At 45.9% G+C, this 27,087-nt stretch overlaps 1 protein-coding gene across 2 annotated transcripts in view; it reads left to right on the plus strand.

Moving 5' to 3' along the window:
* Nucleotides 1-27,087, plus strand: part of MYO7A (myosin VIIA) — a 183,702-nt gene that overhangs the window by 61,176 nt on the left and 95,439 nt on the right. For both annotated transcript variants that reach the window (XM_079973282.1, XM_079973283.1), the window contains 13 exons: nt 916-1,029; nt 2,600-2,752; nt 8,129-8,313; nt 10,058-10,179; nt 11,377-11,519; nt 13,139-13,252; nt 15,954-16,107; nt 18,214-18,290; nt 19,766-19,885; nt 22,146-22,288; nt 24,194-24,404; nt 25,677-25,812; nt 26,764-26,870. In XM_079973282.1, coding sequence (XP_079829408.1) covers nt 916-1,029; nt 2,600-2,752; nt 8,129-8,313; nt 10,058-10,179; nt 11,377-11,519; nt 13,139-13,252; nt 15,954-16,107; nt 18,214-18,290; nt 19,766-19,885; nt 22,146-22,288; nt 24,194-24,404; nt 25,677-25,812; nt 26,764-26,870 — 1,779 coding nt within the window. Of the gene's footprint in view, nt 1-915; nt 1,030-2,599; nt 2,753-8,128; nt 8,314-10,057; nt 10,180-11,376; nt 11,520-13,138; nt 13,253-15,953; nt 16,108-18,213; nt 18,291-19,765; nt 19,886-22,145; nt 22,289-24,193; nt 24,405-25,676; nt 25,813-26,763; nt 26,871-27,087 lie in introns of those variants that run through there.

Raw genomic sequence — 27,087 nt, forward strand, 5'->3', positions numbered from 1 at the left:
TTTTTTTCAGAACAAATGTATTTCAAAACTGTAAATTAATTTTAATTCAGCTTTAACCCTCAAACGTCCAGCACGGAGCCTGTTCAATAGTTCTGCCTCAGCCTGGATGGAAAGAGCATTTTTATTTCAGATAATAAATCAGAGACACAATAAATTCGAGAAAAGAAAAGAAAAAATCCAGCAAATTTTGGGGGATTTGCTAGAAATTGCTTTGTTAGCTTTCCACTAAGCCGGAAAAAGTGCCTCTTTGCAATTCTTGTTTAGTGTACAAAGGTCAAAGTCATACATCTCCTTCTTGAAATTCTAGGTGCGTGGAGAGTTCATGCATCACAAAGGCAGCAAGAGAAATGTGTGTTTGATATCTTTCTTCTGACCGTGCCTGGTGCCTTCAGTGTACAGCTTTTGTCATATGCTAAAGACCCAGCTTTTTATATTATTATTATTATTATTATTATTATTATTATTGAATTTTCTGTTTTACAATTTAAAACACTCACTTTTACAACCTTAAAATATCAGTGACTTCCCTCCTTCTCTTTCCATGGTTCATTTTACATATCATAAATCCCTGCATATTTTACATAAGTGAAACCATTCAGTATTCCGTCATTATTACATCCATCAAAACTTATTCACACTGTTGAATTTATCTTAATGCTGCCAACGTTTTCAGCTGTACACAATTATCTACCATATATTCAACAAACGTTTTCCAATTTTCTCTAAATGTATGTTCTTCTTGTTCTCTTATTCTATATGTTAAATGTGCAAGCTGAGCATATTCTGTCTGCTTAAGCTCCTATTAATATTATTAATATTATTATTATTACCGCTTCACCTGCAGTCCTGCTCTCCTTTGCTTGTTTTCCATTGCATTTCCTCAAAAATTAAATTTCCCCTTGTGTTTCCTTCCAGGGAGATTATGTATGGATGGACCTGAAGACCGGGCGGGAATTTGATGTTCCCATCGGAGCAGTGGTCAAGCTGTGTGATTCTGGGCAAATCCAGGTTCTAGACGATGAAGGAAATGTAAGTAAGATGGAAATGGAAATGGACGGTCTTATTCTGGCTGTGTCTTCCTCCTAGGTCTTGCTCTGCTGTGAGAGATCTCTATTTTGTATTGAGGAACACGAGTGCTTAAGCAGACTCCATTTGCAACCAGATGTTCAGCAAATATTACCGTATCTTTCACTCTATAAGACGCACCAGACCACAGGACGCACCTAGTGTTTGGAGGAGGAAAACAAGAAAAAAAATATTCTGAATCTCAGAAGCCAGAACAGCAAGAGGGATCGCTGCGCAGTGAAAGCAGTGATCCCTCTTGCTGTTCTGGCTTCTGGGATAGCTGCGCAGCCTGCATTCGCTCCATAAGATGCACACACATTTCCCCTTACTTTTTAGGAGGGAAAAAGTGAGTCTTATAGAGCAAAAAATACGGTATTTTATTAAATCCACTTGCAAATTGCTTCCCTGCAATCTTTAAGTGTCCTGTTGGAAGTGCAACAGCAGGGATCATTCAATTTGTAATTTGGGAGTTACGGTAATTCTATTCCCAGTCAACTACTCAGAACTGTGTGTGTGTGTGTGTGTGTTGGAAATGTTGTTTACCAACCAGGCATGAAGATTACAGAGGCGGCATTTTTTCATCTCCGCCAAGCTAAGCAGTTGGCTCCTTACCTCTCTCGCCCTGACCTAGCCACTGTGATCCATGCGACGGTCACCTCCAGGCTTGATTATTGTAACTCGCTCTATGTGGGGCTGCCCTTGAGACTGACCCAGAAACTCCAGTGGGTGCAGAATGCCGCGCCGAGACTCCTTATGGGGGTGCTGGTTTAGACCTTTAAAGCCCTATATGGCCTAGGACCCTCGTACGTACGGGACCGCCTCCCCTGGTATGTCCCACGGAGGACCTTACGGTCTTCAAACAAAAATATCTTGGAGGTCCTGGGCCACAGGGAGGTTAGACTGGCCTCAACCAGAGCCAGGGCTTTTTTGGACGTGGCCCCGATCTGGTGGAACGCTGTCACAAGAGACTAGGGCCCTGCGGGACTTGACATCTTTCCGCAGGGCCTGCAAGACAGAGCTGTTCCATCAGGCCTTTGGCCAGGGCACAGTCTGACCCTCCTCCTTTGGTAATCCTCATAGAACTCTAGCCCAATGGTTACCATTAATTTGATTTGAACTGATTTTAGAATGAATTGATTTTAGAATGCTGTATTATTTTACTGTTGTTAGCCACTCTGAGCCCGGCTTTGGCTGGGGAGGGCGGGCTATAAATAATTTATTTTTATTATTATTATTATTATTATTATTATTATTATTATTATTATTGACAAGTGCTCCAATTGGCTGTGCAATTCAGAGGAAGCTTCTCCTCCGCTTGTTTAGCAAAACCACCTCCCTCCTCAAATTATACGCTCTTTTTGTTCACTTTGCTCAGTAAAGCGTCGCCAGGGCATTCCTCCCTGGACTCGACTTGCGTGATCTAACCGGCCCCACGAACCTCTGCAAATGCTGTTACACCTGATCACGCTGTCTGCTTTTTCTTGTCTCATTCTAACTGCCGGCACACTCTGCTCTCCCCCCTGCCCTTTTGCAGGAGCACTGGATCTCCCCCCAGAATGCCAGCCACATCAAGCCTATGCACCCCACCTCCATCCATGGGGTGGAGGACATGATCCGTCTGGGAGACCTGAACGAGGCAGGCATCCTCCGCAACCTGCTCATCCGCTACCGGGAACACCTGATTTACGTGAGTGTCGCAATAGGTCATGCCTCCCTTTTGCTCCCTGTGTCTGTCCCAGACTCATCCCCTCTTAATCAGACTTTATTTGCAGGAAATCTTAACAACAACAACAATTTATTCATTTATTTGTTCTGTTAATATCCCACCCTTCCTCCCAAAGGGAGCCCAGGGTGGCGAACCCACCCATAACAATCCTTAAAGGTAAAGGTAAAGGTACCCCTGCCCGTACGGGCCAGTCTTGACAGACTCTGGGGTTGTGCGCCCATCTCACTCAAGAGGCCAGGGGCCAGCGCTGTCCGGAGACACTTCCGGGTCACGTGGCCAGCGTGACATCGCTGCTCTGGCGAGCCAGAGCCGCACACGGAAACGCCGTTTACCTTCCCGCTGGTAAGCGGTCCCTATTTATCTACTTGCACCCGGAGGTGCTTTCGAACTGCTAGGTTGGCAGGCGCTGGGACCGAGCAGCGGGAGCGCACCCCGCCGCAGGGATTCGAACCGCCGACCTTTCGATCGGCAAGCCCTAGGCGCTGAGGCTTTAACCCACAGCGCCACCTGCGTCCCAACAATCCTTACCACCACCATTTTAAAAAGCATTCTGTTGTTGTTTAGTCGTTTAGTCGTGTCCAACTCTTCGTGACCCCGTGGACCAGAGCACGCCAGTCACTCCTGTCTTCCACTGCCTCCCGCAGTTTGGTCAAACTCATGCTGGTAGCTTTGAGAACACTATCCAACCATCTCGTCCTCTGTCGTCCCCTTCTCCTTGATCTTTCCCAACATCAGGGTCTTTTCCAGAGAGTCTTCTCTTCTCATGCGGTGGCCAAAGTATTGGAGCCTCAGCTTCAGGATCTGTCCTTCCAGTGAGCACTCAGGGCTGATTTCCTTCAGAATGGATCAGTTTGATCTTCTTGCAGTCCGTGGGACTCTCAAGAGTCTCCTCCAGCACCATAATTCAAAAGCATTTTAAAAAAGCATTCTAAAAAAGCATTCTAAAGATAGTTAAAAGCAGTCTCTACGATGATGTTTTCAGAGCTACCAGAGGACAGTATTATTAAATTATTAAATCCCTCCTGGAAGTCCATGTTGGGGGAGACAGACGCAACCCACCGGGGTTACACAAACGGAGGGCTGCCACTGAAAAGTGTGGGAATGTTGAGGAAAGTAGGAGAGGGTATATTGATTCAGTATTATCCCTCCTCACTCACGCTAGTGAGTAAGCAGCAGAGCACATTGTGCATTGCGCATTGCTGGAAGCAAGTTGATGGATTCGTTGGAATCATTTAAGTTAAGCAATCCAGTCTGGCTTGTTCCTGGTAAGTTTCCCCTTTTATTTCATCATAATAATAATAATAATAATAATAATAATAATAATAATAATTTATTTATACCCCGCCCAGGCTCAGGGCGGCTAACACCAGTAAAATTACAATTAAAAAAACAAACAAAAACCAATTTAAAATTCAGGTATAATAACATGACAATCTTGATTGAAAGTAAGAGTAAAGTTTACTTACATTCAGTCCACAGTAGTATTGCGAAGGCAGGCTTTATCTTTACGTTTGTAGAGAAGCCTCAGACTTTGTAGCCTCAGACTCAGGCTAAGAGCCAGCAGAGAGCAAAAGAGCAAAAAAATGCAAAAAAAGGGAAGATAGCTGCATGATTAGCCCTTTTATAGGGTCTGCTAGGGTCGCCTAGGGACGCAGGTGACGCTGTGGGTTAAACCACAGAGCCTAGGGCTTGCCGATCGAAAGGCCGGCGGTTCTAAACCCTGTGACAAGGTGAGCTCCCGTTGCTCGGTCCCTGCTCCTGCCAACCTAGCAGTTTGAAAGCACATCAAAGTGCAAGTAGATAAATAGGTACCACTCTGGCGGGAAGGTAAACGGCGTTTCCGTGCACTGCTCTGGTTCGCCAGAAGCGGCTTAGTCCTGCTGGCCACATGACCCGGAAGCTGTACACCAGCTCCCTCGGCTAATAAAGCGAGATGAGCGCAGCAACCCCAGAGTCGGCCACGACTGGAGCTAATAGTCAGGGGTCCCTTTACCTTTACCTTATTATGTTATTATTATCTTGTATGTGTGAGAAACAGCCCCATGCTCTTCCACCGCTGAGTCCTGCCTCTGCTTAGAATTTAAATTTGCATTTGTGGGTGGGTGGGGGTTGAGGAGGAGAAGAGGGAGCCACATCTTGGTGTGACCACAGGCATCTGAGCACTCCGGCCTCAGCGCAGCGCATTAACTTTTCATTAAGTGCATGAAACACTGGCCTGCATATCAGTCTCTTCGTGGAAGGTTCACCCTGAAGCAGCAATGAATTTTTCATCAGATTAGCAACCCTAGGCTCCTTGATGGTTCTTACTGAATCGCTCCCCCACCCCCACCCCCACCCCCACCCCCACCCCCAAGACCCATACGCTTTGGCCTTCTTAAGCAATGAGTCCCAATGGTTAACTCGTCAGCATCACATTTGAGGGGGCAGTTGTCTAGCTGTGTCTCTCAAAGGAGTGGAGCTGTCCAGAAGGACGTTGTAAATCTATAGGGCACTGTTGCATCAGCAACTGCCAAGCATCAAATATTGGAAGCGTCGCAATGGCTGCAAATCAGCTCTTGGGCTAAGTTTAAGGGTGTGTTTTAGGTCAATGCAGCCCTACACAGCCTGGGGACCTGTGTCACTGGACACGGGTGGCGCTGTGGTCTAAACCACTGAGCCTCTTGGGCTTGCTGATCAGAAGGCCGGTGGTTCGAATCCCCGTGACAAGGTGAGCTCCCATTGTTCTGTCCCAGCTCCTGCCCACCTAGCCGTTCGAAAGCACACCAGTGCAAGTAGATAAATAGGTACCACTCCAGCGGGAAGATAAATGGCGTTTCCATGCGCTGCTCTGGTTTCCGGCACGGTGTCCCGTCGCGCCAGAAGCAGTTTAGTCCTCCTGGCAACATGACCTGGAAAGCTGTCTGTGGACAAACGCTGGCTCCCTCAGCCTGAAAGCAAGATGAGCGTCACAAACCCATAGTCGCCTTTGACTGGACTTAACCATCCAGGGTTTTACATACCTATCTTACCTTTACACAGCCCGAGAGACCGGGGTATCTAAAAGATTGACTTGGCCCTTATTTACCCGACCAACCGCTGCGCTCTGCAAGGATAGGATTCCAGCAGAGACCATCTTATCATCTTATCATGAAGCCTATTCAGCACAGTATAGGAGTTGGGCACCTGTCCTTTGGAACTCCTCTCCCCATGTATATTAGGCACTGTTGTCTTTTTCTGTGTCTGCTGAAGGCCTTCCCCTTCCAACCGAAATTTGTAATTTACCAAGCAAAAAAAGGTTCTGTCGGGTCTAATATCTGCATAAATCCTATTCCCAGTAGGAAAAAGACAACCACAGAACCGAGAAATTGCACAAAACAAATGAAATACCGAGAAAATCCCTGAAACGAGAAGTAATCAACTAGAAATATTATCTTATGGAAATAAACTAAATAGTAAAAATCAAAAAGTTTAAGGAAAAAATTAGAAAAACTTCAAATTGAACAAAGCCTTAATGGGATGCCGGCTCCAAACCTCATTTCACTGAAGTATTCAGTTTCCTCAGAAGGAAATAGAAAAATCATAAACCTTAAATGACCAAAAATTCAAAAAAGGGGGTAGAACTCCCAAAAATTCTGAAGTATTATAATCCTAGCTCGACCTAGGTGAAGCAACGCGCAGTAATAAAGGACTGAGGACTCAAAGGTACAGTTTCTAATACTGAATTTACAAAATATGTTTGAAAAAACTAAATGGCAAGTTTTAGACAAAGCCCAGCTTAAAAGAAGCAAAGCACAGTTGAGGACTCAGCTGTGAAAATTCTCGTGTTGCCTTTACAAAAAGGTTTAAAAAACCTACATGGCACAAATTCAAAGAAAGGAATACAAGATAAGCTGTTTTAGATTTTAAACAAACTCAAGAGTGGATGGGACATTGACCTAAGATGCCATCTCCATGTCCCCTGATTCTTTGCCCGCTTCCGATCCTGGCAGTTGGCAGGTCATGCCATTCAAACTCATGCCCCAAATGAGGTTGATGGGGCAGGTTACAATCCCAACATTGTCATAGATGCCTTGTACCGTATGTGTCAGTTTGCGGTTTATGCCTCTTAGAAAATCACATGCTCAGCCATGGGACAGCGCAGAGCATCCTTTTCCTCTTCCCTCCTCCTCCTCCTTTCCTTGGATGTCTTTGACTTTGACAAAGAGTTTTGTGATCTGCTGATAACAGACATGTTTTCCCCTCTGCCTCTGCTTTTCAAATTTTAGACCAACTGCGGTGGGAGGGTAAGTCTAACTAGCCAAAATGCTGAGCCATCCCATTTTCACACACGCCAAACAAAAAAGCCTTGTCATCTCATTGTGACCTGCTTGGCCCTTCATTGATACTCAGCGCTGTGGAGTTCTTCCATCTGTCTGCATTTGCTTTGTAAACTCATTTGTTTAAACCTCATCCTCCATTGGCTTGCTATGCAGCTGTGCGGCTTTGCTAACAACAAGGAACTGGCAGCAAACTGTGTCTAAACGAGGGAGAAGACTGGTATTGGGAGTTGTTTCTTAATATTCACGTTCTGGTGAAACGAGCATCACCAAAAGCTTTGCCTAACTGCCTGTGCATGACACCATTTTTTGCATGTACAGAAACAATGGCACTGAGTAATGATGTGATTTTATTGTTTTGTTCCTTCTGCTAGCCATAGAAACTATAGTGATTTAACAATGCCTTCCTGTAAAGTCATTGTGGAGTCCAGTATACTCAAAATAGCAATTCTCTGTTGAATCCATCTCAATTTTAAGTCTCAAGGAACATTTCGTATGGATTCCAAAGCAATTTTCCATTGTTTAGGTTGTAGAATATATTCTAATTCCCCGGAGTATTTAAGTCCTTGAACTTCTATTTACGTGCTCCCAATAAACATTCATTAAAAATAGCAACAGGTTTGGTTTTCTGCAAAGATCCAATAATTCCTTCCAGTAATTTAGGGCACACGGAAGCAACCAAAGAATGTGTATGAAAAAGTGGACATTCGTTAGAGTATACCACTGAATAAATTAAGAATATTAGAAGAAAGCGTGCATAAAACTGCATATTATCAACGACAAGAAGACATAAAATGCATTTTATTAGGGAAAGTTGCTTGCAAAAGTGTGTGTGTTTTAATGCAAAATCGCATACATAAAGATGCACATGAGGGCTTTTTGTAAAAAAATGCAAACTGCTGCGGAAATCTAGGGATTTCATCTAACAGCTAAAAAACCGAGAAGCAGAAAGAAACTGAAATTGACCAATTCATCCGTCCCTATCCAACAGAGCTGTTCTTACGTTTTTATCCTTGTGTGAACAAGTCTTTCCTCTTTCCAGACTTACACCGGCTCAATATTGGTGGCTGTGAACCCTTACCAGCTGCTTCCGATCTACTCACCAGAACAGATCCGCCTCTACACCAACAAAAAAATTGGGGAGATGCCCCCGCACATTTTCGCCATCGCAGACAACTGCTACTTTAACATGCAGAGGAACAACAAAGATCAGTGTTGCATTATAAGGTGAGTGGATTGATTCCACAGGTACGTGGCTGTCAAAAGCTCCATCTCTTTGCTTTGAAGGAGCTGTGGCCCATGAAGTCAGGAGTTCCAGCTGCTGGTCCACTTTACCCAAGACTGACGCCAAGGCCAGTATGGTGTAGTGGTTAAGAGCGGTAGTCTCGTAATCTGGGGAACCGGGTTCGTAATCTGGGGAACCGGGTTCACGTCTCCGCTCCTCCACATGCAGTTGCTCCTCCACATGCAGCTGTTTCGGGAGAAAATTCCCTTTGGGGGTCCAGTCTGAAGACTCACACTAAATTCCCCCGTGGGTCCTAGAAGCTGTCTTTTACATCTCCCTGTGTCTGGGACATAGCTGTCAACGTTTCCCTTTTCTTGCGAGGAATCCTATTCGGAATAAGGGAATTTCCCTTTAAAAAAGGGAAACGTTGACAGCTATGGTCTGGGACAGGGCCGGATTTAGGTTTGATGAGGCCCTAAGCTACTCAAGGGGACGCAGGTGGCGCTGTGGGTTAAAGCCTCAGCGCCTAGGACTTGCCGATCGAAAGGTCGGCGGTTCGAATCCCTGCGGCGGGGTGCGCTCCCGCTGCTCGGTCCCAGCGCCTGCCAACCTAGCAGTTCGAAAGCACCTCCGGGTGCAAGTAGATAAATAGGGACCGCTTACCAGCGGGAAGGTAAACGCCGTTTCCGTGTGCGGCTCTGGCTCGCCAGAGCAGCGATGTCACGCTGGCCACGTGACCCGGAAGTGTCTCCGGACAGCGCTGGCCCCTGGCCTCTTAAGTGAGATGGGCGCACAACCCCAGAGTCTGTCAAGACTGGCCCGTATGGGCAGGGGTACCTTTACCTTTTAAGCTACTCAAGGTAATGGGGCCCTTTAAATGTCCAGCTGTCCTTTGCCAACAACAAATTGTCACTGCTTTTTGTGTTGAATATATGCTACATGGTAATTTATGGACCTAATAGGTCTCTCAAGCCATTTGCACATGTTGCCATGCAAGCAGTCCATGCAGAATATAGGCACCCTATATATATAAAGGAGCGAAACAGTGATATTTTAGGGAGCAGGCTATCAGGCGGGGCCCATGACGTACATCATAGGAGCCTACACAACATAAAACAAAACACTCTTGCTGTGTGTAGGTTTTATTTTATTTGTTCTTTATCTTATATTTTGGAAATGTAAAGGGACCCCTGATCATTAGGTCCAGTCGTGGACGCCTCTGGGGTTGCAGTGCTCATCTCACTTTATTGGCCGAGGGAGCCAGCGTACAGCTTCTGGGTCATGTGGCCAGCATGAGTAAGCCACTTCTGGCGAACCAGAGCAGCACACAGAAATGCCGTTTACCTTCCTGCCTATTTATCTACTTGCACTATGACGTGCTTTCGAACTGCTAGGTGGGCAGGAGCAGGGACCGAGCAACGGGAGCTCATCCTGTCATGGGGATTCGAACCGCTGTCCTTCTGATCGGCAAGCCCTAGGTTCTGTGGTTTAACCCACAGCGCCACCCATGTCCCACTTTGGAAATGTACATCCAGGTTTTTTTCCCTTTAATTTTTTGGGGGGTCCCCAAGAGAGTGGGGCCCTAAGCTATAGCTTGTTTAGCTTCTACGTAAATCTGGCACTGCTCTGGGATCGTGGAGAACCACAGAAGTGAGGAAACTGGAGGCACAGAAGCTTTGCTGTCCTTCGTCTTGACGAGATTTGGCCGTATGGTTACACCCAATTTTGTTGTTGTTTTTGTCGCAGCGGTGAGTCGGGCGCAGGGAAGACAGAAAGCACCAAACTGATTTTGCAGTTCCTGGCCGCGATCAGCGGGCAGCACTCTTGGATCGAACAGCAAGTGCTGGAAGCCAATCCCATCCTAGAAGGCAAGTTCGTAAATGTGGAAAGGGATGCTTCTTTGTAATGTACTGTTGACACCCCAATCACTGGGCGCTGCAAGATTCCAGGGGTTCCAGACACTTGCCCAGGGTTCAGTTTCTATGGAATGAGGGGCATTGGAGACTGTGGTATATTTAGGATATTTGTTGTTGTTGTTTAGTTGTTTGGTTATGTCCGACTCTTCATGACCCCCTGGACCAGAGCACGCCAGGCACTCCTGTCTGCCACTGCCTCCCGCAGTTTGGTCAAACTCATGCTGGTAGCTTCGAGAACACTGTCCAACCATCTCGTCCTCTGTCGTCCCCTTCTCCTTGTGCCCTCCATCTTTCCCAACATCAGGGTCTTTTCCAGGGAGTCTTCTCTTCTCATGAGGTGGCCAAAGTATTAGAGCCTCAGCTTCAGGATCTGTCCTTCCAGTGAGCACTCAGGGCTGATTTCCTTCAGAATGGATCGGTTTGATCTTCTTGCAGTCCATGGGACTCTCAAGAGTCTCCCCTCCAGCACCAGAATTCAAAAGCATCATTGGCAATCAGCCTTCTTTATGGTCCAGCTCTCACTTCCATACATTGCTACTGGGAAAACCATAGCTTTAACTATACGGACCTTTGTCGGCAAGGTGATATATTATATTTAGGATTATATTTAGGATTATTATATTTAGGATATAGGGTTTATTGACACACATATACAACCTGAGCCTACGATGAAGGGGCTCACAGCATTGTCACCCCATGTGGGCCATGCGTCTCCCATTGCCACAGCCTTGGCTTCAAACAGAAATCAGGCATGGCTCTCTCTGTCTCCCAGCTTCCCAGCCTACTGCCTGGTTCTAGCTTCTAGCTGAGACCTCCAGCTCTGACTTTTGCCTTTCTATCTACCGCACAGTTGAGGGAGGAGGCCCCAGCCCATTTCCCCTCTGGCACGGAGCCACTTCCTTTTTTACCTTAACAGCCCATGCTTAGCACATTATGATGACCCTTGTCTCCTTGATTCAACAATTGAATCCCTTCCGGATGCAGGAATTGGAAAGGTCTCAGGCATCTAGCCTATCCGCACCCCTAAACTCACAACAGTACTAAGGTTTATTCAGCTGGGCAACAACCCTACTAAAAGCTGATTATGAAAAAGTTGGAGAAAACTCTTGGGGACGCTACTGTTTTTCCCCTTTGTTTTGTCTCCCGTAGCTTTTGGGAATGCAAAGACGATTCGCAATGACAACTCCAGCCGATTTGGTAAATACATCGACATCCATTTCAATAAACGGGGTGCTATCGAAGGAGCGAAGATTGAGCAGTACCTGCTGGAGAAGTCTCGTGTTTGCCGACAGGTGAGGGCCTTTGGGTGGCAGAGGTTTAGGTGTTGGTCTTCCACATGTATGACTCGCCCTTTGTCGTTCGGAAGCTTTCATTGGGTTCAGGATGGAACCCAAAGCATGATGTCACCCCCGGCTGTTTAGGCCCAGACGACTATCTTACATAACGCCTAGCAAGGCAACCTTATGCTCATCACATCTGGAAATATAGTCATCTCAGAAACGTAGGAAAGAGTGGGATATGTTTAGCCAGGTAAAAGTTAAAGGACCCCTGGATGGTTAAGTCCAGTCAAAGGTGACTATGGGGTTGCAGAACTCATCTCGCTTTCAGGCCGAGGAAGCCAGTGTTTGTCCACAGACAGCTTTCCAGGTCGGGTGGCCAGCAGGATTAAACCACTTCTGGCTCAACAGGACACTGTGATGGAAACCAGAGCACATGGAAACGCCATTTACCTTCCCACCGGAGTGGTACCTATTTATCTACTTGCACTGGTGTGCTTTTGAACTGCTAGGTTGGGAGGAGCTGGGACAGACAAATGGGAGCTCACCCCGTCACGGTGTTTTGAACCACCGGCCTTCTGATCAGCAAGCCCAAGAGGCTCAGTGGTTTAGACCACAGCGCCACCTGTATCCCTGTTTAGCCAAGACTCAAGACTATCAAGGGGAGGGGAGGCGGGATTAAGGAAAGCTAGTGTTGGGTCATGGTTAGAGGGGGTCAGACTAGGACCTGGGAGACTAGGAAAGTTTGGTGCTAGGCCCACTCGCAGGGTCGTTGTGACAGTAGATAGAATCTGACTTGGTTAAATAATTTTATTAATTTTCAGTCACAAAAATCCAATGTGCGCCATATTATATTAACACCAAATAGCAATAGCAATTCAAATACAAATCAATTACATAGCTGATTATACATAAAAAATTGTCCAGCAGCACCTTAGAGACCAACTAAGTTTGTTCTGGGTATAAGCTTTCGTGTGCATGCACATTTCTTCAGATACCACAAAAGATACCTTCTTTAAATTCACATGAAAGCCAGAACAAACTTAGTTGGTCTCTAAGGGGCTACTAGACAATTTTTTTTATTTAATTTGACTGTGTCAAACCAACACGACTACCTGCCTGAATAGTTGATTATAAATTTTGTGTGACTTCCCACGTGCTGTTCTTCAAGGTCCGATTCCCTTTAATTCTGCCTCCAGACTATTGCTCAAACCAAATACAATCCACTCTTGATAAAATCCCTTATATCACAGCCACAATGACTTACTGTAACCTCGATTCGTATTAACACATATCATAATTTGTAAATTCGCAAGTGACTTGGAACTCAAGGCTGATGTGGCCTGTTTAATTATTATTTGCTGATGTTGGCCTTTACCGTTTACTATTAGATACTGATGGATTGTTGAATGTTGCTTTGTTTGAGAGAAGTTGCTTATTTTAAAGTTATTGTGACTTTTATATTGGATCAGATTGTTACTATTAATGTTTGATGTTTTATCATGTTTTTATGTCTTGGAAGCCGCCCAGAGTGGCTTGGGCAACCCAGCCAGATGGGCAGGGTAGAAATGAATTATTATTATTATTATTATTATTATTATTGAGCTTTGCTTCTCCCTCTGTTTCTCTTTCAGGCCCAGGATGAAAGAAATTACCACGTCTTTTACTGCATGCTGAAAGGAATGACGCCAGAACAGAAGAAGCTGCTTGGACTTAGGAAAGCAGGAGACTACAACTACCTCTCAATGGTGAGTGCAAAGCCATTTTAAAAAAAATTAAGGGGGATGAGTTTTCACTGGAATCTGAGGCCCAGTTTTCACTGAGGTGGTAAGCCTCTGTCCGTGGACTTCGCTATTTCGCTCTGCGGTCAGGGGCTCACACAATGGAAAACTCTTCCATACCAAGAAAACAAAATACCGGCACTTAGAAACCTAGCATGTCAGGGAGGGGAGGCTAGGCTAGATTGCTTCTTCCTGGCATGCCGTTCTAGATCTCTACATGCAGAGAACTTCCTATGGTTACTCTGTGCATGCTCAGAAGTGCACCCAGCATTGTGACGTTTGCCAAAGACGTTTCTCCCCCGCCCCAAATATTTCCAAAATAAGTCCTCTTTATGTTTCTGCTGTTTTAAGACTCTCTTTGGTTTTTTAGTGGTTCTTTGGCTCCACTCTGACAGGTGTTATTGTTATGTACTGAAGTTCTCACCCTGGGCCAGCAGGGGGATACTGTACTGTATACAGGTCCACATATGCAAATAAGGGATCAAAAGTGACGTTCAGTGATTGGATAGTTACAGAAAGTTGTTACAGTTATGTTGTACTGGAGCTCTATATAAGCAGGCTGGCTGGACCCTTCAGTTCAGTTCTGTTCTGGCCTGTGAATAAACAAGAGCTGTTTGAAGAATCGCTGTGTCGTCTGATATGTTCACCCACAACTTAACAGTTATAACCCCTCCAGACAGCACTAACATGCTTATAACAGGGAAGCCTTGCAGAACAACCAGTAAGGCCTAAGAAACCCACCGATAATGCTCTATTATTGAGGCAAGAACTTGTTGGAGAAATTCCAGCTGCATTAAACCCCTTAGTCATGAGTTGCTGTTTATTCAGTGGCTCCCACTTGCTGTTTTTAGTTGTCATGCTTTACTTTTTCATATTGCTGCCTCTTTGAAGGGCCTTGAAATATACTCAGAGTTGATTGTGGATTTCATGCTCTTTATTCAGCTCATAGTAGTGAGGAATGGAAGTTCCCCCGAAATGTCTGCTTTATATACATTATTTACACAATGGGCCCCACGTGATTGGCTAATTCCGGGATTCTTCTGTAGGCCAATCAGGTTGCGGATTCACTTGCACCTGGAGTTGGATTGGGTGGCTCCTGCGGACCACTCAGACTGCTGCATTCTGGATCCTATTGTTCTAGGACGAATCAGACTGCTGCATTCTGGATCCTATTGTTCTAGGACGAATCAGACTGCTGCATTCTGGATCCTATTGTTCTAGGACGAATCAGACTGCTGCATTCTGGATCCTATTGTTCTAGGACGAATCAGACTGCTGCATTCTGGATCCTATTGTTCTAGGACCAATCAGACTGCTGCATTCTGGATCCTATTGTTCTAGGACCAATCAGACTGCTGCATTCTGAATCCTATTGTTCTACGACCATTCAGACTGCTGCATTCTGGATCCTATTGTTCTAGGACCAATCAGACTGCTGCATTCTGAATCCTATTGTTCTAGGACCAATCAGACTGCTGCATTCTGGATCCTATTGTTCTAGGACCAATCAGACTGCTGCATTCTGGATCCTATTGTTCTAGGACCAATCAGACTGCTGCATTCTGAATCCTATTGTTCTAGGACCAATCAGACTGCTGCATTCTGGATCCTATTGTTCTAGGACCAATCAGACTGCTGCATTTTGGATCCTATTCAACTTAGTACATAACAGGCCTTCAACATGTGATGCACTTATTTTTGTCCTTGAAAAATAATAATGAGCCGATTAAGCCCTGGGCTACAGATGTCCAAAACTGTGCGCCACCAGGCACAAGTACTTCTGCTCCTTGTTGATGGCTCATTGAACCATCTCATAGAATCATAGAATCATAGAGTTGGAAGAGACCACAGGGGCCATCGAGTCCAACCCCCTGCCAAGCAGGAAACACCATCAGAGCACTCCTGACATATGGTTGTCAAGCCTCTGCTTAAAGACCTCCAAAGAAGGAGACTCCACCACACTCCTTGGCAGCAAATTCCACTGTCAAACAGCTCTTACTGTCAGGAAGTTCTTCCTAATGTTTAGGTGGAATCTTCTTTCTTGTAGTTTGGAACCATTGCTCCGTGTCTGCTTCTCTGGAGCAGCAGAAAACAACCTTTCTCCCTCCTCTATGTGACATCCTTTTATATATTTGAACATGGCTATCATATCACCCCTTAACCTCCTCTTCTCCAGGCTAAACATGCCCAGCTTCCTTAGCCGTTCCTCATAAGGCATCGTTTCCAGGCCTTTGACCATTTTGGTTGCCCTCCTCTGGACACGTTCCAGTTTGTCAGTGTCCTTCTTGAACTGTGGTGCCCAGAACTGGACACAGTACTCCAGCTGAGGTCTGACCAGAGCAGAATACAGTGGCACTATTACTTCCCTTGATCTAGATGCTATACTCCTATTGATGCAGCCCAGACTTGCATTGGCTTTTTTAGCTGCCGCATCACACTGTTGGCTCATGTCAAGTTTGTGGTCAACCAAGACTCCTAGATCCTTTTCACATGTACTGCTCTCAAGCCAGGTGTCACCCATCTTGTATTTGTGCCTCTCCTTTTTTTTTTGCCCAAGTGCAATACTTTACATTTCTCCCTGTTAAAATTCATCTTGTTTGTTTTGGCCCAGTTCTCTGATCTGTCAAGGTCGTTTTGAAGTGTGATCCTGTCCTCTCATCCTCATTAGGGTAACTGCATTACCTGCGACGGCCGAGACGACAGCAAAGAATACTCAAACATCCGAGCGGCAATGAAAGTCCTCATGTTCACCGACACGGAGAACTGGGAGATCTCCAAGCTCCTGGCCGCCATCTTGCATATGGGGAACTTGCGGTATGAAGGTAGTATCCCCGGCAAAGAGTTGGATAACGGCGGCAAATGGGATTTTCCTGGAGAGACAGTTAAATTTAATATTGTTGCAGCTGGCGGGTTGCCAAACCTTTTGTCAGGCTAGCTGTGTGCCAATGGATACCTGGTGGATCTTCTCTCAAATGCAAGGCAGGGGTCAGCAAACTTTTTCAGCAGGGGGCCGGTCCACTGTCCCTCAGGCCTTGTGGGGGGCTGGACTATATTTTGGGGAAAAAATAATGAACGAATTGCTATGCCCCATAAATAACTCAGAGATGCATTTTAAATAAAAGCACACATTCTACTCATGTAAAAGCACACTGATTCCTGGACCATCCGCAGGCTGGATTTAGAAGGCGATTGGCCAGGATCCGGCCCCTGGGCCTTAGTTGGCCTACCTATGTTCTAACGAATCCATCAACTTGCTTCCAGCAATGCGCAAGGGAATGTGCTCTGCTACTTGCTCACTACCGTGAGTGAGGAAGGATGAAGGGACGTTCTCTTTCTGTGGCATTATGGGAAACACTGTGGCATTCTGGGAACTATTGCTAGCTTCTTTTCTTTGGCTTTCTAGAAAGTCTCAAGTCTTGCTTACAATATTTCTCTCCTTCCTGCACACTGTGCAAAGCTGTTCCAGACACCAAAACTCTCATTCCCTAAATTCCATTCCCACTGCTCAGTTCACCTCAAGTTCACAATGATCTGTTCTTCTTCAATGCATAATTGATTATGTGCTTTCATGTTATGATCATAACATTAGTAATTGCTATAGTCATATTATAATCAATCTTTAGTTGTAAGTTGATTAGGAGCTTTCATACCTGTCTAGCTTCACCTCGTTTCTCAGCCTTTGAACTATTGAAGATTAATGATAATATGTAATCCCGCCTTGTACCCGCCTTATATTTATGTTAACCAACCAGCAATGAGTTTCTTTGTCTCTGTATTAACCAATCAGCCGCAGGCACACTTGTGCCAATGTGTGTGTTATTCAATAAAGGAAGGCGCCCGGGACGATATAAGAGAACGCCTCTCAAAACACCACCTACTCGTCTGTCTTGATTCTCCATTCCTACAGAAGGATAATATTGAATCAATATATCCTCTCCTACTATCCACAACATTACCACAGTGTGAATGTTTTGGAGCCTTCCTTTTATTTAAAATGCATCTCTGGGTTATTTGTGGGGCCTCCCTGGTGTTTCTACATGAGTAGAATGTGTCCTTTTATTTAAAAATAAAAGTTTGCTGACCCCTCCATTAGAATCATATAAGTTGAGCAATCATATAAATTGAGCTTGCAGATTTCCTCCTTAGTTCCCTCTTAAAAACAATAATGATGCAATAGTCTTGTTTAAAAGCAATGATAAAGCTTACTCACATTCAGTTCACAGTATTCAGCAGGTTTTATCTTGTAGTTACAGGTACATTTGTAGAGAAAAGAAGTCTGAGCCAAGCCTCAGACTTTCCACCTTACGGCTTCCATCCTCTGTAAGGATGAGCCATGTGTTGCTGGCTAAGAGCCAGCAGAGAGCAAAAGAGCAGAAAAGGCAAAAAGAGGAAGATGGCTGTGTGACTGGCCCTTTTATAGGGTCTGCTAGGGTCCCGCCCATCTACCTGGTCACACACAGGAGGAGGATGCTCCAGAGCAGGTATGGCAGGAAGTCTGGAGCAGCATTCCCCTGCGTGTCCACTCTAGGAAACAGAAAATGTTGAATTTGACTGCTTCAGTGAACGATACATCCCACATACACAAAAAACACAGCTACAAAGGGCTGTATCCAATGTCTTCTCCTCCACTAGTGTGAAAGCCCTTTCACTAATGAATAGCAGGGTTTAAAGTCTGGTAAACAAAGGAATCTAACAGTTGTGCCAGCAGATTCTTGTTGTGAAACAGCGGATCCTAGCCGTGCAACTCGATGCACCACAATCTTTGGCAAGGCGCTTGCCTTTTCCCTTTCGCAACGTTCTGCCAGTGAAACGGATGTGCCGCTAGTTGACTTTAAATGAGCGCCGCGTTAGGCGCAACCCATAAGAAGGGGGCGCTCCCGTATCCACCGTTTTTGCAACCATCTAATCTCGGTTTAATCCCCACGCAGCTCGGACCTACGACAACTTGGATGCCTGTGAGGTGGTACACTCTGCATCGCTGATCACCGCGGCTTCATTACTAGAGGTGAGCTGAACATCTCCCTGTTGGGTTATGCAGGCAGGCAACTGCCAACTGCTGGAAAAAAGACCCCCTGGATGCATGCGCCATTTTGTGTTCCTGTCTCCTTTCCTTCTCTTTTGAACATGGCAGCCATGTTGTGCTATGCCCCACCTACACAGCAACCAGTTTAGATTGTGCAATGGCCCCAAGAGGTCTGGAGAGATAAAATCAGATCTGGAAATATGGAAATATCGTGAGTGACAGGACTGAGATATGGATACGCTTCAAGGTTCAGACTGTGGGAAGCCGTAAAATCAAAATTACAATTCGGAAGACAATTTGATTTTTTGATTTTTATTGGATTATGATCTGACATGTTCATTGGATGTTTCTTATTGGAAAATTAATAAACGCTCTAACAACAACAACAACAAAAAGATGGTGCAATGGCCCCACAATAGCCATGTTGTGTTATGCGACACCACCGTTATGAGGCATTTTGTGTCATGGCACGCCTCCCTTCTGATTGGTGCCCTCAACAAATTTTGCAAAATTCCAGACAGGTACCACTGGCCCCAGAAAACCCCAGATGTAGATGCTGTACTTCTGCAGATCTTATGATTCCCCCAGAGCTTGCTGACGAGTCACTCGTGTTTCTCGGTTGTTCCCTTTTAGCTGAAGAGCAGCCTCTCCTCGCCACCTCAGTTTCTTGTGTCAGTGTTTGAAAAAGAAAAGGTTCTGACCTCCTTTTTACTCCTTTGCCTAGTCCTCAGACCTTAGTTGGCACAAAAGAGTCTTTGAAAAAGAGTATTCTTGCAGAGTATTGCTGCTTTTATTCTTTAAAAAGTCTTCTTCTCAAACCACGACTGACAGCTTTTACACACACCAAACGCAACCAGCTTTCTACCATCCAACCAACCCACACCAAACACTAACATTGACCACTCTATACAGTGGTGCCTCGCAAGACAAAATTAATCCGTTCCGTGAGGCTCTTTGTATAGCGGTTTTTTCGTCTTGCGAAGCAAGCCCATTGACAGCTTAGCGGATTAGTGCTATTAGCGGTTTAGCGGCTTTTAGCGGATCAGCTGATAAGCGGCTTATCAGCGGATCAGCTGATAAGCGGCTTAGGGCTTAGGAAAAGGGGGGGGAGGGAAAAAACCCCGCAGGAACTCGCAAGACATTTTCGTCTTGCGAAGCAAGCCCATAGGGAAATTCGTTTTGCGAAGCGCCTCCAAAACGGAAAACCCTTTCATCTAGCGGGTTTTCCGTCTTGCGAGGTGTTCGTCTTGCACCACTGTATACACCACTGTATACAGGTACAATTTGGTGAAAGGTTGCATGAGTCATTGTAGGCCGCTGACTCAGTTCTTTTAGCATTAAAGAAACAGTGGACAATTTTTAGCCGTGACATGTTGTTGAAGTTGGGGGTGAGGCGATAGCTGCTCAGATCAGAGCTGCAGAGGGCAGTGAATGGCTTTTATTTCCAATGCGTGCAGGTCGACCCTCAGGACCTAATGAACTGCCTCACCAGCCGGACTATCATCACAAGGGGGGAGACCGTCTCCACCCCTCTCAGCATGGAGCAGGCGCTGGATGTCAGGGATGCTTTCGTAAAGGTAAAGTCACTCCCATCTCTCTCTTATTTATTTTCTAAAATTTGCACACCGCTTGATTCGGGGGGAGGAAGGGACCCGTCAAAGCGGTTTACAAAATACTCAGGTTTGTGAGTTTCCCTGGAGCAGGTTGAAATTATGCAGGGACATTAAAGAATTCAAGGATAACAAACCTAGATGAATTCTATCATCAGCTTCTGTCTATGTGGAATCTAAGGGATGCGGGTGGCGCTGTGGTCTAAACCACTGAGCCTCTTGGGCTTGCCGATTAGAAGGTCGGCAGTTCGAATCCCTGCGACGGGGTGAGCTCCTGTTGCTCTATCCCAGCTCCTGCCAACCTAGCAGTTCAAAAACACACCAGTGCAAGTAGATAAATAGATACCACTGCAGTGGGAAGGTAAACAGCGTTTCTGTGCGCTCTGGTTTCCATCACGGTGTCCTGTTGCACCAGAAGTGGTATAGTCATGCTGGCCACATGACCTGGAACGCTGTCTGTGGACAAACGCCAGCTCCCTTGGCCTGAAAAGCAAGATGAGCGCTGCAACCCCATAGTCGCCTTTGACTGGACTTAACCACCCAGGGGTCCTTTACCTTTTACCTCTTACATGGCATCTAATGGATTGAGGCCATAAAATTGTCAACAAAATTCATTGCATAAAAATGGGAGCTGATGAGAAGAGTCAATACAAAATTCACAAAAACTGAGTGCCAGGTATAAAAATTCTGCTATGCAGTAACAGAAGTAGATAGAGCCATAAAATGGAATTATTTGCTCCATTTATTTATTTTGACAATTTGTGCACTGCTTCATCCTGGTTGCCTCTAATGTATCTCAAAATAATATTTCCTCAGCATTTGAAGTACCATCAGTGCCGGATTTACGTATAAGCTAAACAAGCTATAGCTTAGGGCCCCACTCTCTTGGGCCCCCCAAAAAAAAATTAAGAAAAAAACAAACTGGATGTACATTTCCAAAATATAAGAGAAAAAACAAATAAAATAAAACTTACATACAATTTAGAGTTAATAATTATTTCACTATTAATATACTTCTTCTTAATTGTATTTCACTATTAATATACTTCTTCTTAACTGTATTTCAGTTCAACAATTACTTTGATAAAATACATATTTTGTTATGTACAAATGGCTTTAGATACCTATGAGGTTCATAAATTACCATCTAGCATATATTCAACACAAAAAACAGCGACAATTTGTTGTTGAAAAAGGACAGCTGGACATATAAAGGGCCCCATTACTTTCAGTAGCTTAGGTCCTCATCAAACCTAAATCCGGCCCTGTTGTTGTTTAGTCATTTAGTCGTGTCCGACTCTTCGTGACCCCCTGGACCAGAGCACGCCAGGCACTCCTGTCTTCCACTGCCTCCTGCAGCTTGGTCAAACTCATGCTGGTAGCTTCGAGAACACTGTCCAACCATCTCGTCCCCTGTCATCCCCTTCTCCTTGTGCTCTCCATCTTTCCCAACATCAGGGTCTTTTCCAGGGAGTCTTCTCTTCTCATGAGGTGGCCGAAGTATTGGAGCCGCAGCTTCAGGATCTGTCCTTCCAGTGAGCACTCAGGGCTGATTTCCTTCAGAATGGATAGATTTGATCTTCTTGCAGTCCATGGGACTCTCAAGATTCTCCTCCAGCACCATGATTCAAAAGCACCAATTCTTCACCGATCAGCCTTCTTTATAGTCCAGCTTTCACTTCCATACATCACTTTGTTGGCAAGTTGATGTCTCAACTTTTTAAGATGCTGTCTAGGTTTGTCATTGACAAACCTAATGACAAACCTAAGTCCGGCCCATGCAATAATCTGAATGGAAATAAAACTTCTTCACAGCACAAGTATTCTTACATTTCTTCAGTAATTCTTTAGATAGCTGAAATCCCAGTATAAGATGCTCTTAATGTTCTACAATCAGATATTCTGGATAACTGAAATGCCAAACATGTTCTGGCTTAATTAGCTGTCAGCGGCCTGTTTTGTTAGGCAGCATCAGCCAATTTGTATGCATGAGCTCAGCCAAACTAGGTCCAAACATCACCCTTGCTTGAGTCAAGGCCAAAGGCCTTTGGCACAGGTTTGCAAATTGAAAAATAAAAAATTGCATATTGTAAAATTCTAGAATCCAATTGTCACGAGTAGTTCCTGTCCCTGGGCAAGCAAGAGGCATGTTGAAGAGCCAGAGCTTTTGAGGCAAGCTATAAAATGAATGGCATTTATTTCCCTTCCCTTTCTCCAACCTTTCCAGGGAATCTACGGAAGGCTTTTCGTGTGGATTGTGGAGAAGATCAACGCTGCCATTTACAGACCTCCTTCCCACGAACACAAAAGTGTGAGGAGATCCATTGGACTCCTTGATATCTTTGGGTTTGAGAACTTCACGGTGAACAGGTACAGGAGCAAGAAATGTTCAGCAAAAATTTGCTGTGGTGGCTAGTAGCTGGTAAAAGGGTGCAGGGATACTGATGGGGGGGCGGGTCATCCATCCACCAGTGCCCATATCTGGGCAGACAATAACTGGGTACACTCTTCCCACCTTGGATCAAATCTATGCTGCCAGGTGCCATAAGAAAGCTGCAGAGATAGTGCAGGATAGTGCGCACCCCGGAAATGATTTCTTTCAGCTACTGCCTTCTGGAAGAAGACACAGGGTTATAAAGACTAGGACTAGCCGCCTGAGAAACAGTTTCTATTCAAATGCGATTTTGGTTTTAAACGCAGTGTAAGGTAGTCTCTATGGGAGTATATTGTATTTAAAAATGGGGTATCAGAGTTTTTAGGGGGCTAACCAGGCTGGGGTAGCTGGGATAGCAGGCTTGTTGGTTTTTGAATGTAGATATTTTTCAATTTTGTTGTTCTGTACGGGACAATGACAATAAAGATTATCGTATCATCGTATCGTATCATATCATATCGTAGGATATAGAACGGAAAGTGAGGCTCGATCACAGTGAGAACCTCTTTGCAACTCTCTGTCAGAGACCAGGCTGAGGAGTACTGCTCTGATGAGGAATTGTGAGGGCTTCCACCTTCCACCTTCCCCTGCTCCTGACCAGGATCCTGAAGCTGCCCAGAAGAAGTGGGGCAGTATAGATTTGGAACAGCGGTTTGCAGAGGGACATAGTTCTGAAGGCAAAAGTTGGGAAGCACTGGGAGGTAAACAGCAAAGTGAAGAACTGGAAGAGTGAGAGCTAACAGACTCTCTCTCTCGCTGGAAAGTTTCCAGCCTATCAGTCCAAGGACACGTAGAGCAGATAAGTTGGCTACACAAGAAGCACAGTGGTTGCGAGATCAGGTTGCACAGCACAGAAGTGACTAGGGGGGAAGTGGGTGGAAACCTTAATTGGTAATACCTTCATTTCGAGAATGGCTGCTTTGTTCTTTTGCTGTGATCATTAAAGACTCTTTATATGGTAAGTGACTCTTTTCACTTTGTCCTGTTTATCTACGGCCAAAGAGGAGGAGGAAGTTGGGTCCCCAAAGCCTGACACACTCCTTTGTTTGGATTTGAAGAGATGGGGGAGGGGTGTCCAATACTGGCACCTAATTAAAGTGATCATGTTTAAAGAGGGAAGTTCAATGTAGGACTCATACTCTGCCTAATGGTAGGGCTGGCCCTATACCGGAGTGCATAAGGAGCGTCAACACTGAAAAGGCCCTACTTCTGGTAGACCTGGTGAGGGCACCCAGAAGAGGACTTCACATGTTTGCATTAAGTACATGGGTATATCTGCGAGAAGGGGGTCCTTCAATTCATCATGTTGGGCATTAATTCTTAGCCCAACATGGGCTAATTAATTCTTAGCCATATATATATAGACGCGGGTGGCACTGTGAGTTAAACCACAGAGCCTAGGACTTGCCGATCAGAAGGTCGCAGTTTGAATCCCCACGATGGGGTGAGCTCCGGTCCCTGCTTGGTCCCAGCTCCTGCCAACCTAGCAGTTCAAAAGCACGTCAAAGTGCAAGTAGATAAATAGGTACCACTCCGGCGGGAAGGTAAACGGCGTTTCCGTGCGCTGCTCTGGTTCGCCAGAAGCGGCTTAGTCCTGCTGGCCACATGACCCGGAAGCTGTACGCCGGCTCCCTTGGCCAGTAAAGTGAGAGGAGCGCCGCAACCCCAGAGTCAGTCACGAGTGGACCTGATGGTCAGGGGTCCCTTTACATACGTGTGTGTGTGTGTGTGTGTGTATGTGTGTATTCTTGCATCTGTTCCCAAATTATTCCTGGGCTTTTTTTTTTTAATTTCTGTTTCTATATTTCCCTCGCTGATGATGCTTGTTATCCCTCCCCCAGTTTTGAGCAGCTCTGCATCAACTTTGCAAACGAGAACCTCCAGCAATTCTTCGTCCGCCACGTCTTCAAGCTGGAGCAGGAGGAATACAACCTGGAGAACATTAACTGGCAGCACATTGAGTTCACCGACAACCAGGATGCCCTTGACATGATCGCCATCAAACCAATGAACATCATCTCGCTCATTGACGAGGAGAGCAAATTCCCCAAGGTCAGGATTAAGAATTTGTGTCCTGGATTGAAGGAATACCTCCTTCTTTCTGACAGACCCTCTCAGCAGTACTGAAATCGGCAGTTGTTGCACTCAGGTCCATGAGAAGGCTGCAAGAAGGATCTGATTGAAATAACTCCCTCTGCTGATTTCAGCACTCGAGAGGCTCTGCAAGGAAGGAGGAGGTCTTTCAGATATTTGATGCCAGAATCACCTGGGACCTTACCACCAAAGCGAACACCTTGAATTGGGCCTGGAAACAAAATGGCAACCAGTGCAGCTGTTTTATGAGATCTAAACGGAACCCTTCCCATAGTCGCCAATGTCTCCTCCTCTCCAGGGAAGCGGGTGACGCTGTGGTCTAAACCACTGAGCCTCTTGGGTTTGCTGATCGGAAGGTCGGCGGTTCGAATCCCCACAACCGGGTGAGCTCCCGTTGCTCTGTCCCAGCTCCTGCCAACCTAGCAGTTCGAAAGCACACCAGTGCAAGTAGATAGATAGGTACTGCTGCGGCGGGAAGGTAACTGGCATTTCTGTCTGCTCTGGTTTCCATCACGGTGTCCCATTGCGCCAGAAGCAGTTTAGTCCTGCTGGCCACATGACCCGGAAAGCTGTCTGCAGACAAACGCCAGCTCCCTTGGCCTGAAAGCAAGATCAGCGCTGTAACCCCATAGTCGCCTTTGACTGGACTTAACTGTCCAGGAGTCATTTACCTTTACCTCCTCTCCAGGGTTCCCCCCCCCCACAAGCAATTAGAGACGGTGGCTGTTTGACCACCTTTGCTCCTTTCACTTCACACCTCTCCTGGTCCTCTTGTAGCAAGAGGGAGAGACACCTGTGACTCTTCACCAACCAGACCCATCTCTGCTTCTTGACCCCCCTCCGCTTCTGCTTCTGCTTCTGGACTGCTCTCTGCCATGGGCTGTACCTGCTCACTAAGCCCTGTTGTCCATTCAGCTTCCAACATCTCCTCCCAGTCTTCTCCCTCTAACCACTCATCATTGCCACCACTCCCCATGGTTCTGAGCCTTCTTCCCTTGGGGGTTCCCCAGCTGATTTTTCCCACCCTTCCTCTGCATCCAACCAGTCTATGTCATGAGCTTGCACAAAAAAATGTGTATGCAGACACTTTCCCCTTGAAAGAAAGTCATCCAGGTAGTATACGATGCAAGGAAGGTTCGGTGGAGAAAAAGGTTGGCAGATCAAGCTGATCATTTTTGGACCACTGCAGCAAACCTTTTAAAGTTGGGTATTGTGTTCTAATTGATACAGGGAACAGACACCACCATGCTGCACAAGCTAAACTCCCAGCATAAGCTTAACACCAACTACATCCCTCCTAAAAACAACTATGACACCCAGTTTGGCATCAACCACTTCGCTGGAGTCGTGTACTATGAGACGAAAGGTACGTCAAAGTCATAGAATCGTAGAGTCTTAGAGTTGGAAAGGAGCCAAGGGTCATCTAGTCCAACCCCACTGCAATGCTGGAATCTCAGCTAAAGCATCCATGGCAGATGGCTATCCAACCTATGCTTAAAAACCTCCAAGGAAGGTGTGAGGCAGGTGATTATTATTATGATTACAGTGGTACCTCAGGTTACAGACGCTTCAGGTTACAGACGCTTCAGGTTACAGTCTCCACTAACCCAGAAATAGTACCTCAGGTTAAGAACTTTGCTTCAGGATAAGAACAGAAATTGTGTGGCAGCAGCGGGAGGCCCCATTAGCTAAAGTGGTACCTCAGCTTAAGAACAGTTTCAGGTTAAGAATGGACCTCCGGAACGAATTAAGTACTTAACCTGAGGTACCATTGTATCTGAATGTCCTGTTTGTGATACTGAGTCCCCATCAGGAAGCAGTCGAAAACTTGCCCTGTGCCCATCATGAGATGAAAATGGGCTTCAGACTTCCTGCAGCTTCCTGCAGCCAATCCGAAGTCATGCCAGCGTCTCAGAAGTCAGTCCCTGTATAGCGATGCCTCCACGCCGCGTTGGTTTAGCACAGGGACAGATCAAGAGGGCGGCAGGGTCCACAGGGTACACGGGCTGGATTTACGAGCCCGGTGGGCCACATCCAGCCCCAGGCCGTAGTTTGCCGACCCCTGTTTTACAGCATGATTATGCAAATCGTGGTGCTTAACTAGTCAGCCACAACCATTGCCAGGACATAGGAGCTGGTTTGGCACTCTTGCTCCTCATACTTTCTACCCTGCACAGAGACATGATCCCAAGAACTGGAAGGGACTCAGAGCATCATGCCGACTGACTGACTGACTGACTGACCCACTCCCCCCTCCCAAAAACCTCACAGCAGTGTAAATAATTCTGGGCTCATGCTGTTGTCTTCTCCACTACAGGATTTCTGGAGAAAAACAGGGACACACTTCATGGAGACATCATCCAGCTGGTCCACTCCTCGAGGAACAAGTTCATCAAACAGATCTTCCAGGCTGATGTGGCCATGGTAATAAATCTCTTTTGCAGAGGGGTAGGGTGGGTTGTTGGGTGCGGAATATGAACATGGGCAGAACACCTCTGAATGCCAAGTTGCTGGGAACTACAATTGGGCAGGAGTGCTGCTTCATTTGGGGGTCTTGCTTTTGAACTTTTCATTGGGTCATCTGGCTGAGAACAGAATGCTGGGCTGGGTGGTCCTTTGGGCTACTTGTATATTTGTACAT

Source organism: Podarcis cretensis (assembly GCF_951804945.1).
Source record: "Podarcis cretensis genome assembly, chromosome: 4".
Taxonomy (NCBI): domain Eukaryota; kingdom Metazoa; phylum Chordata; class Lepidosauria; order Squamata; family Lacertidae; genus Podarcis; species Podarcis cretensis.